Consider the following 12,153-nt stretch of genomic DNA (forward strand, 5'->3'; position numbering starts at 1 on the left):
TTTGGTTTTAATAAAAAGGTACATCATGTATATTTAGAAGACATTCCCTTCAAATAATTAAACAAATCAAAAGACTTTCATTAAAAACACATCAAGATTGTCACGACCCGGATCTCCCACCCTCGGGAGTCGTGATGGCGCCTACTAATAGGAGCTAGGCAAGCCAATTAATTTAACATTTCTCTCAACATCATTAACAGTATAAAGAAGAACGAGGCAATTAATATAAAAGCGGAAGTCCCAAAAATATAAATAACTGAAACCAAGTGCGGAAATTCAAATACACCTCTACCCAGATCTGGTGTCACTAGCTCACGAACTTCTACTGAATGCTAAATACAAAGTCTGAATAAGAATACAGTACTGTCTGATCCGATACAAAGGAAATCAAACGAAAGACAGAGATAAGGGAGACTCCGGGCCATGCGGACGCCAGCAAGCTACCTCGGAATCTCCGGACTGAAGTAAGCTCCCAAAGCTCCTACTGCTGACCAAAGGCTCCTGCTCCGGTACTATGATCTGTGCAAAAAGCACAGAAGTGTAGCATCAGCACAACCGACCCCATGTGCTGGTAAGTGTCTGGCCTAACCCAGGCGAAGTAGTGATGAGGCTAGACAGGACCTACCAAAAACAACCTGTGCAGATATATATATACAAAGGCAACAGAAATAACAACAGAGAATATCAACTAAAAAGGGGGAAGGGGGCATGCTCGGGGAAAAAATACAGCGAATACAGATCAACGCATATAACGACGAGACTACCTCAATACCATAACTCATATATAAGTGGTCGGCGCGCCACACGATCCCATTTCTTAATTCATAAGTGGACGACGTGCCACACGATCCCATTTCATAATATATAAGTGGTCGGCGTGCCACACGATCCCATATTATAGTATATATGTGGTCGGCGTGCCACACGATCCCATTTCATAATATATATATATATATATAAGTGGACGGCGTGCCACACGATCCCATATTATAGTTCAAAATATCTGACTTTGTAAAGAAGGCCCCATTAGGGGAATTCGACAACATAACACTTCAACCCAGCAAGGGTGCAGCTAACAACCCAAATATCCCGGCAAGGGAGAGTACATAATAATAGTCTACACGTCCCGGCAAGGGAATAATCACAACACATCCTCTTTTAAATCACTTCTTTCTCAACTATCACATTCTTGTTCGAGCCAACGTTCCAAAATATACCAATCACAATTCTTCCTCAACCGTTCACATTATAAGAAACTTATCAATTAAACAAGGAAGTTGCGTCGCATCATTCGAATTAAAAGCAATTAAGACTCACGGTCATGCTAGACTCCGGGGCATAGACAACCGTCACCATGCCTATACACCGTACTCCACATTTAGCAAGTAGCAAATAACATCCTAATCCTATTCCCTCAAGCCAAAGTTAGAACAAACACTTACCTCGGTCCAAGAATAGCAATCAACTCTCTAATACCGCCTTTCCTCTACAATCCAACTCCGAAACAATGATATCTAGGCATGATTAGTTCAATAATATCAATAAGGGCTCAAAAACATAATCCCATAGCCTAGAAATGAAATTCCTATCATTCTTCCAAAAACACCAAAATTCGACACCGGTCCCACATGGTCCAAACACGAGGCTCGGACCAAAACTCAATCACCCATAACCCCACGAGTTCAAATATATAATTTATTTCAAGATTCGACCCCAAATTGAGGTTGAATCACCCAAAATCCCCAAAGCCCTAACTCTACCCAAAACCCCCATTTTCTACTTTGAATTCATGTATTTAGGGCTAGGAATTTAGTAATTAATAGAGGAAATTGAAGAAAACAAGTTGAACAATGCTTACCCAAGAAGTTTTGATGAAAGGGAGCTTCAATGGACGCCTAAGTGCTTGGAGAAGAAAGGAGTTCGTGTATTTTTATGAAAATCCCGAGTTCACTGTTCTGATTTTAACTTAAAAATTCGCTGGGCAAAATTGCCCTTCGCGTTCGCGGGAGAGGGCCGCGTTCGCGAAGGGTAAACTGGGTAAGCTATCACGATCGCATGGAGACAGACGCGAACGCGTAGAAGGAAATTGCTGGGGGGTCCAGGAACTGTTATACGCAAACGCGATAGGGGAAACGCGAACGCGCTGGAGGGAGTCTGGCAAGCTACGCGAACGCGGTCAAGTGTCCGCGAACGTGAGGAAGAAAAAGGACTAAGCCCTCAGGGTCAGATGACTCTACGCGAACGCGAGGCGAGGGATGCGAACGCGATGAAGAGAGACCACTGAAGCTTCGCGAACGCGTGTTTGGAACGCGAACGCGAAGAAGGGGTTTGCTGTGCAAAAATTGCAGAAAATCTGCTATGTTTTCTAAGTTTAAAATTACCCCGAACCACCTCCGAATCACTCCCGAGCCCTCGGGGCTCCCAACCAAACACACACACTAACTCAATAACATCCTACGAACTTAGTCGAGCGATCAAATCGCCAAAATAACATCAAAATCAATGAATCAAACCTCAAAATCATCATTTTCATTTCAAACTTCTTAAACTTCTAACTTTAGATATTTAGGTCCGAAACACGTCAAATGACATCCGATTTCGACCAAACTTTACAGAAAGTTCTTAACACATATTTAAGACGTGCACCGAGCGTCAGAACCAAAATACGAGCCCGATACCATAGTCTTTTAATCAATTTTCATTTCCATTTTCCTTAATAATTTCAGAAAAACAATTTCACAGAAAAATTCATTTCTCGGGCTCTCGACCTCGAAATTCGACTCCGGGCATATGCCCGAGTCTCGTATTTTTCTACGGACCCTCTAGGACCGCCTAATCACGGGTCCGGGTCCGTTTACCAAAAATGTTGACCAAAGTCAACTTTAGCAATATTAATATCAAAATTCTTTAAATTTTTCACAAAGTTCACATATTTCAACATAAAAGCTTTCTGGCTTCGCGCCCGGGCTGCGCACGCAAATCGAGGAAATTAAAAGTGAGGTTTTCAAGGCCTCGGAAGCACGAAAAAGAGAGAAATCTGATGATGATCCTTTGGGTCGTCACATTCTCCACCTCTAAAACAACCGTTCGTCCTCGAACGGACAAAAGAAAGAAGTACCTGAGTCGGGAAATAGATGAGGATAACGGCTCCGCATATCAGACTCGGACTCCCAGGTCGATGCCTCAAGAGGCTGACCTCTCCACTGGACACGCACTGAAGGAAAACTCTTCGACCTCAACTGTCGAACCTGCCGGTCTAGAATAGCTACCGGCTCCTCCTCGTAAGACAGATCCTTGTCCAACTGGACAGTGCTGAAATCTAACACGTGGGCTGGATCGCCGTGATACCTCCGAAGCATGGACACATGAAACACTGGATGCACTGCTGACAAGCTGGGCGGCAAGGCAAGTCTGTAAGCCACCTCTCCCACATGATCGAGAATCTCAAATGGGCCAATGAACCTAGGGCTAAGCTTGCCCTTCTTCCCAAATCTCATCACGCCCATCATAGGCGACACTCGGAGCAAGACCTGCTCACCAACCATGAAAGCTACATCTCGAACCTTACGATCCGCATAACTCTTTTGCCGCGACTGAGCCGAACGAAGCCTGTCCTGAATGATCTTGACCTTATCCAAGGCCTCCTGAACTAAATCTGTACCCAATAACCGAGCCTCCCCCGGCTCAAACCATCCGACTGGAGACCGACATCGCCTACCATACAACGCCTCATATGGAGCCATCCGAATGCTGGACTGGTAGCTGTTGTTGTAGGCGAACTCTGCTAAAGGCAAAAATTGGTCCCACGAGCCTCCGAAATCAATGACACAGGCTCGGAGCATGTCCTCCAAAAACTGGTTGCGGTATTTTCCCAGTGCACTGCCTCAGTCCGCGTCCAGGTCCGCTGTCGCGGTTTCGACCGTATTTTTCACCCTGCTCTGTTTGGAATTTGAAAAAATATAAAACATGAAAGTTGTAGAACTTTGAGTTATCTTTCCAACCATATATTATATAGTCCAAATGGAGTTCGGAGAAAAAAGTTATGTCTATTTTACTAGACAGTGCGCAATATGCCTACTTGAGTCTTCGTTTGTTCTTAACTATCAAATTTAACCCCTGAACACGATCCCGGCTTAATTTCTTGGGCTTTTACTCAGAATTCAAAGCTCCAAATCACTTGAATTCATTCCATAACATCTATATAGCTCGGAATCACTCCTACAAGGCATAAAATACACAATTAGTGCAAAACACTAGCGATTAAAACGCAAACTCAACTAAAATGCAGTAAATTAGAGTGTAATAATCGATTAAATTACGTAATTATAGCCTATCATCACTAATACACATTTGAGAAAGCAGCACATTCAAAAATTATTCTTGGGGAACCTCAGTTTCACGAAGCAAAAACATTGTATCTTGGTTAAAACTTAAAATACATTAGCAGACATGGAAATTGCATAATAAGCCAAGATACGAGCCTCAAATTCCAATTAAGAATAGAGAATATGTGTCTAATTTATAATAAAAAGAAATTGAGGCATGCAACTTTGCCGATTGCAAAAGTATGGAAGAAGTTATATTCAGCATGAGTGCCAAATGAAAATGAACAGGCAGGTTTCTCCAAATCCTTCTCACTAAGATTGAATTTTAGTTCAATTCACAAATACTACCGTATTGAAATCCACATTCTAAGTTGGTGGTGGTCAAGAGCTTCCGGATAAAAATGGAGATGGTGGAAGAAGAAGAAGTGGGGAAGAATGCGGTGAGGTGGCATGTTATGTGGCATTCATCTCAGCAAAATATCATGCCATGTGTGATGGTGTTGGTCATGGTGGAGGGCCTTAACGGATGAAGGGTATTTTTGTACATGTTTTGTAATGTCGGGTGTAATAGTGATCCGATAATATAACGGCGGACATAAATAATCCTTTTCGAACAGTAGAATGATATTTTTGGCCCTTTTCCCATAAATTTATGATGGAGTAACCATATGTATCTTTGCATAAACAAGAAAACAAGAAAACTTTCCGGTGTTTGTACTACACGTACTAAAAACAAAGGAGAACATCTGTCTCCACAAACTATTAGTCAAAATATGACATTCCGACATGTTCAAAGCAAAAACCAACGACAAAACCAAAGTGGAAAAAGGACATAGGCCAAAAAAGAGAAATACGAAAAATACAACTTTGTATAAACCTTACCGCCTTCGATCTCTCATGCACCAACTGTATATCACAACCAACTAAATTCCAATTTCTTTTTGTTTTGGCCGTCCCATTTTTTGTCCAAATCTCAATTTCTCGATCCGCTGCATTTATAAAACTTGACGCGAGCTTAGCAACTAATGAACTAAGTACAGAAAGAGAGGAGTAAAATAAGTGTCGCTTAAGAAAATCAAATGGCAAAGTTTAAGCGGACAGATAAGAACAGGAGCTTAGAGAGTTTGTTGGACTTGGACAAATCTGCACAATTGAATAAGATCAATGGTAGTAGTAATTTGGCGAGGCAGCCAACTCGGAAGCTAATTCCAGGACATGGTCTTGAGTTCAATAATCTGTCTTATAGCGTCACCAAAAAAGTAAAGAAAGATGGTGTTTTGATCAACAAAGAAGCTTATCTTCTTAATGATATTTCTGGACAAGCCTTGAGAGGTGAAATCATGGCTATTATGGGACCTAGTGGTGCTGGAAAATCTACTTTTCTTGATGCTTTGGCTGGTCGAATTGCTCGTGGAAGTCTTGAAGGAACCGTTAGAATTGATGGCAAACCAGTTAAGTGTTTTCTTATTTGTCTATATCCTTATAAGTTTACACAGCCTTGGCGTAACTTGTAAAATTGCTGCCATATGCCATGTGACCAGGAGGTCACGGGTTCGAGCCGTGGAAACAGCCTCTTGCAGAAATGTAGGATAAGGCTGCGTACAATAGACCCTTGTGGTCGGACCCTGCGCATAGCGGGAGCTTAGTGCACCGGGTTGCCCTTATAAGTTCACAATTTGGCTAAAGACATAGTCCATGACCATGTGACAGTTATGATTAAGAGATTTTACAATATTTCTGCAGGTGACAACAAGTTACATGAAGATGATCTCCTCCTATGTAATGCAAGATGATCAGCTCTTTCCTAGGTTGACAGTTTTCGAGACTTTCATGTTTGCAGCTGAAGTCAGGCTTCCACCTTCAATATCTAGAGCCGAGAAGAAGAAAAGAGTTCATGAACTTCTCGAACAATTAGGCCTAACGGTATGTCAAGACTCACTAATTTCCTCATTTTTCACCCTCACATCCAGCAAGTTACCTGCTTTACACTTTAGATGACTTGACCTAATAATACAGAAATTATTTTACACTGTCGGTGTATATAAGTTAGACTTATTATGTGTTTGTGTAGAGTGCAACACACACGTACATAGGAGATGAAGGAAGAAGAGGAGTGTCAGGGGGAGAACGTCGGAGAGTCTCAATTGGGATTGACATAATCCATAAGCCATCTCTGCTGTTTCTTGACGAACCTACCTCAGGTCTTGATTCTACGAGTGCTTTTAGTGTAGTTGAGAAAGTGAAAGACATCGCTAAAAGTGGTAGCATAGTTCTCATGACCATCCATCAGCCTTCTTACAGAATCCAAATGCTCCTTGATCGCATCACAGTCCTTGCGAGGTACTACTATTTTTGTCCATCCTTAATTGACCTTGCTAGTTTTACTATGCTCAGACATTAAAATACATGTTGCCCTGTTGAAAGATAACTAATAGTAATCCCTTTGCTTCAATTTATGTCATTCTTTCTATCTAATATGCTTAAGAAAGAACGGCACATTTTTATATTTTGTTTTGAAGTCAAAAGATAATATAATAGACATATAGCAAACAGTTACATGATTAATGGAATGATTCTAGTGAACTACATTCCTTTTAGGTCTAATTGTACACAAAAGTTCATAACAGAAGAAGGTGGAGAATTAAAATAGGCTACTTGAATATTGTCCTTCTGGTTCAAAACTCTATTTTGTTTTTTGCTAGGATCTGCTACTTGGTTCTCTTCACTGTAACCCCCCCCCCCCCCTCCAACCCCCAAATATAATCAAGCAAGGAATTTTTATATTTGAAAATTCTTGAACTTTAACCTTCTCATTTTACCTTTAATGACATGCTCGTATAGCCATAGAAAAGACAACTCAATGTTTAAGACCGCAGGCTTTAAGAGTACTTTGGTATGCGCTGAAAATCTTTTTTAAACTTCGTAATCAGTCGAGCGCCATTGTATAAAATGAAATGCAGGGTATTTGAGATGAGTTGGTGCGCAAAGTTCTAGCTGGTTTTCCATGACTTGTATATTCGGAGAACTTTCATGTAAAGTAGAATTGCAATGTGAATATGCAGGGGAAGACTTGTATATTTGGGAAGTCCAACAGGAGTAGCAGCTTTTCTAGCTGGTTTTGCAAGACCAGTTCCAGATGGTGAAAACAGCTTAGAGTACCTCTTAGATGTGATCAAAGAGTACGACGAATCAACTGTGGGGCTTGATCCCCTTGTCTTGTATCAAAAGGATGGCATCAAACCTGATCAAGCTGCAAAAACCCCTCTCCGAAAACCACCCAAAACACCAAAAACTCATCGTACTCCTTATGCAAAGTCACCCTGGACTAAACATATCAGCCTTCGCAGCTCTCATTTTTCGGCCAATGGAAACATGAATTCCCAAAGAGATCCTAAAGATCAGTCTGAATCTGACATTAATAATTATGGTTATGATGATGAGGACGATGAGGAAGATTTTGATAACTCGTTGGAACGTAAGGTACCACAAACACCTATGAGTATGCAGAGTGGGATTCATCCACGTTTGGCTTCTCATTTCTACAAAGATTTCTCAGTTTGGTTATACAATGGTGTTAAAGGAACTCCTCGCCGTCCACCAACATGGAATAACAATGGAGCACAAACACCTTTTTCAGGTTTTAAATCAAGCATGTCCTCAGGTCAATTCTCAATGACTCAACAAACACCTTCACGTCATGTTATAACTCCAGCACCTTCAGCAATCTTTACTCCGGGACGAGAAGGAATGGATCACTCATCATATAATCCATCTTATGAAGAAGTGTTTGAAATTGAAGAAGTACTTGATGAGCCAATTCATAGGCAAAAATTTGCAAATCCATGGATTAGAGAAATTTTAGTACTCTCGTGGCGTACCACATTGAACGTGATTCGCACTCCTGAACTCTTCCTCTCTCGTGAAATTGTCTTAACAGTCATGGGCCTTGTCCTATCTTCCTTCTTCCAAAGACTAAGTCATTTCAACTTCAAAACAATCAATCACCTCCTCAACTTCTACATTTTCACCATTTGCCTAGTCTTTTTCTCGTCGAATGATGCTGTTCCTACTTTCATCCAAGAAAGATTCATCTTCATTCGCGAGACATCTCATAACGCTTATAGGGCATCTTCTTATGTCATTTCTTCCCTAATCGTCTACCTCCCCTTCTTCGCGATCCAAGGCTTCACATTTGCTGGCATAACACAATACATTCTTCGCCTAAATAGCAGCATTCTTAGCTTTTGGCTTATACTTTACTCCTCACTCATAACTAGCAATGCATATGTGATGTTAGTTAGTGCACTTGTTCCAAGTTATATCACGGGGTACGCGATTGTTATAGCTACCACAGCTCTTTTTTTCCTTACTTGTGGATTCTTCTTGAAGAGAACTCAGATTCCTTTGGTTTGGAGATGGCTGCATTATATTTCAGCAATCAAATATCCATTTGAAGCATTGCTAATTAATGAATTTAAAGGCACAAAACATTGTTACAATGGTGATATTGCAGATCTTTCACCTGGTCCTTTAGGTGATGTGAAGATTAGTCCATTGCATAATACTGCAATTTCTAGAGGTGATTTGCCACAAAATTGCACGTTGATTGGAGAAGATGTTCTGTTTTCTATGGATATTACAAAGGAAAATATATGGCTGGATATTGTGATCCTATTGGCTTGGGGAGTTCTTTATCGTCTTTTCTTCTATGTTGTTCTTAGGTTTTATTCAAAGAATGAAAGAAAATAATGTACTTTCCTGTTTAAAGGTTTGTTTAAAATATATCATTTGTATTTTAAATTTTTTTTCACCCATAATTCTAGAGTTTTGTATGAACTGACTCATTGATGAAAGGTGCAATAATGATGATAATTCCATTTTAGGTGGACACAATACAATAAAGATAGTTGTTAATGATTTATGGAATTTTATCGCGGGCTCATAAGTCTTCAACTATTAGACCCTTCCACCTATGCAACTATATATTTGTAATTAGTTCAGTTTGTAAAGCTAATTATGCAGTTAATTAGTATGATGCACCACAGGAACATGTTTGTCACACGCTCCGTGGCGACTAAAATAGTCGCTATTAAAGTATTGTTATATATTTGTGGCGCGTTCGTTTTCGTTTTTGTGGTGAGATTAGCCGCCACAAACGGATGGCATACACATTGGTACAAGCTTTAGCAAAAATATTTAAAAAATTATATATAGAATACAAATAATTTTGATTAGCCAATATTTTCTATGAGAAAAGTAATATTTAAAGAATAATTACTTGGCTTCAAGCTTTTGTGGCGATAAGAAGTAGCCACAAAAGCTAAACAAAGTGCCAAAATAGATTTTAGGTAGGTAGTCATTCTAGCCATGACACTACTTTTCGTGGCGACCTATGATGTTGCCACAGAATATCGCCACTGAAAACCCCATTCCCTAAGTGTTAAAGTGAGTTGAAGCTTCTTTAAATAGATTTTAGGTAGGATGCCTTTCTAACTGGTGACACATGGCACTACTTTTAGTGGCGGCTAGTGATTCCATAGAATATCGTCACGGGAAACCCCATGTCCTGTGTGTTAAAGTTAAGGTGAGTTGAAGCTTTGGTGGCGACCTCTAGTCGCTACAAATGGTGAACAAAGTGCCTCAACATTGATAGGTCGCTGCTCTCACAGTCGACGTATGCACTACTTCTGGTGGCGAGCAAAAAGGTTGCCGCAAAATATCTATCACTGAAAACCTTATTTCCTGTAGTGTTATAGCTCTAACCGTAGTTGTTGAAGTCAAGTACATTATTTTTCAAAGTATTACTACTTTTTTCATAGAAAATATTGGCTAATTGGATTTTTTTTGTGTGAAAAAATTTCGCCGCTTGCCATTTGCCCATGTTGCAATGTTATAATTGTTTTATTCATATTAGCTTCGACTAAGCTCGTCATAATAGTAAATAAATAGGCCACAAAATAAATTTTAGGCACCTCGCTACTACAAACGGCGACATATAGCATTACTTTTGGTGGGGACTAAAGAGGTTGCCACAAAATAACATCACCTAAAGCTTTATTTCCTGTAGTGATCGAGAATAATTCTATATACAAGAATGCCATGTGAAGAGTTGTATTTTATCAACATACACCCTGTTGCCATTAAATACGGGCTAAAGGTCCTAAAAGGTTATGTGCATACTTAACAAAGCTTCAAGTCAACACAACTACTACAAGAATGACAACTCTTTCAATTGCAACATCATTTCCAGCTAAGAGTGGGAAAAAAAAGAACAAAAGTATTATTGGTGACTGAGACGTTTTATTTAAGGATTCAAAGAAGTACTTTCTGCAAAACTCTTCTGTTTTTATTACTTATTTATTCCCTATTTTCCTGTGATGATATTTTGATTTTTCGCTATAGCGTCAACTTGATTACGTAAACTAACTTACGTCCTGATATTTGATCATATATATATTGGGCCTTGACTTGATCTCTCCCTTCTACTAACGAGTCAATCTTTATTTGTTATTGTTCTTCAACGCGATGTTAGTACGTAGGGTGTTTATAAAAACCCGAAAAATCGAACCAAATCGAATCGAACCAAACTGACTAAAAAATCGATACTTTTCAAGTTTGGTTTGGTTTTGGTTTTGAATTTTAAAACCGATCAAATTTGATTTGGTTTTGGTTTTAATAAAAAAATAACCGAAAAAACCCGAACCAAACCGACTATAGAAGTAGCTATTTAAATTTATTATTACACACACACACACAGACATATATATATATATATATATATATATATATATATATATATATTAGTTTCTTCGTACGTGCGTTGTACGTGTATGTTGAGTCATGTGAAACATAATTTTATAAAATAATATCAATATTATTAAAATGAAATTTTGAACAAATAATAGTACATGAAAGAATAAAGTATAACTTTCTACACATGATCAATATGAATCGTCGTAAGGGGACTAATGTTGTCGAGGTAAAGAGAGGCGAAGGTCAGATTAAAATTTTTAATAATTCAAATCGAGGCAGGGCACAAATAGTTTTTTTTAACTGAGGTGTCGAACAAGATGATAGGGATGAAAAATGAATCCAAAATCACATGCCTGCTTTAATACAGTATTGAATTCCAATACTATCTCATCGACAAACTCAAACTATTAGAAAGCAGACCTGTAATTTTTCTAATATAATTACTCCATATATTATCTCATTATACTACAGATTTACCCCTATATATGGAGCATGGAGGTCTCACACTATCTATGAAAAGGCACACATGCACATAATAGTAGTAATGTTTGTTATGAAAATAGCAAGGAGTTTAAATTGGTTTCAGATTTGCAATTTAAGATATAACAGTTCTTCCANAACGCAATTATGTCGAAAATCGCAATTAAACTACAATCGAATGGGAATTGGGATATTAAAATTCAATGTACCCAGTTTGTAGATATTTTGTAGATAAATTGTAGATTATTTGTATTCTGATTGTAGATGCTTTGTTTTCTGTTTTCACAAATCAAAAACGACTAAAACTTCTACAAATCTTCTGCAAAAAATGCAATTACGTCGAAAATTCCATTTATGAGATTGGACGAATCATTATGATTTAAGAAGAATAAATATTGAAATAACACATGGAGCTAAGTTAAAGCTTGTGACAACTTGTACATAGTTCCGCCAACACCAGTAGAACTTTTTGGATTTGCTGAAGAGTTGTGAATAGCTGGTGGAATAAATCTTGCCAAACCAAAATCACCAACATGTCCAGCTCTCATCGAGGAGAATATTGCTTGGCTTCAGATCACGTGATCTGAAGTTCAAG

The 12,153-nt window shown here is 39.0% G+C and overlaps 1 protein-coding gene across 1 annotated transcript; it reads left to right on the forward strand.

The window, feature by feature from the left end:
- The first annotated feature begins 5,404 nt into the window (after positions 1–5,404).
- LOC109236935 (ABC transporter G family member 17-like) lies at positions 5,405–9,074 on the forward strand. Its single transcript, XM_019403175.1, has 4 exons — positions 5,405–5,776; positions 6,069–6,248; positions 6,397–6,665; positions 7,388–9,074. The coding sequence occupies exons 1-4, from the start codon at positions 5,405–5,407 to the stop codon at positions 9,072–9,074; spliced, it is 2,508 nt and encodes an 835-aa protein (XP_019258720.1).
- Positions 9,075–12,153: the final 3,079 nt, after the last annotated feature.

The sequence above is a fragment of the Nicotiana attenuata genome, unplaced genomic scaffold (genome assembly GCF_001879085.1).
Source record: "Nicotiana attenuata strain UT unplaced genomic scaffold, NIATTr2, whole genome shotgun sequence".
Taxonomy (NCBI): domain Eukaryota; kingdom Viridiplantae; phylum Streptophyta; class Magnoliopsida; order Solanales; family Solanaceae; genus Nicotiana; species Nicotiana attenuata.

Excerpts from the sequence above, each read along its gene's own strand:
- LOC109236935 (XM_019403175.1), top strand. The coding sequence starts at position 5,405 with ATGGCAAAGTTTAAGCGGACAGATAAGAACAGGAGCTTAGAGAGTTTG. Across the intron at positions 6,249-6,396 it reads TCGAACAATTAGGCCTAACG|AGTGCAACACACACGTACAT; the intron begins GTATGTCAAGAC and ends GTGTTTGTGTAG. Across the intron at positions 6,666-7,387 it reads CGCATCACAGTCCTTGCGAG|GGGAAGACTTGTATATTTGG; the intron begins GTACTACTATTT and ends GTGAATATGCAG.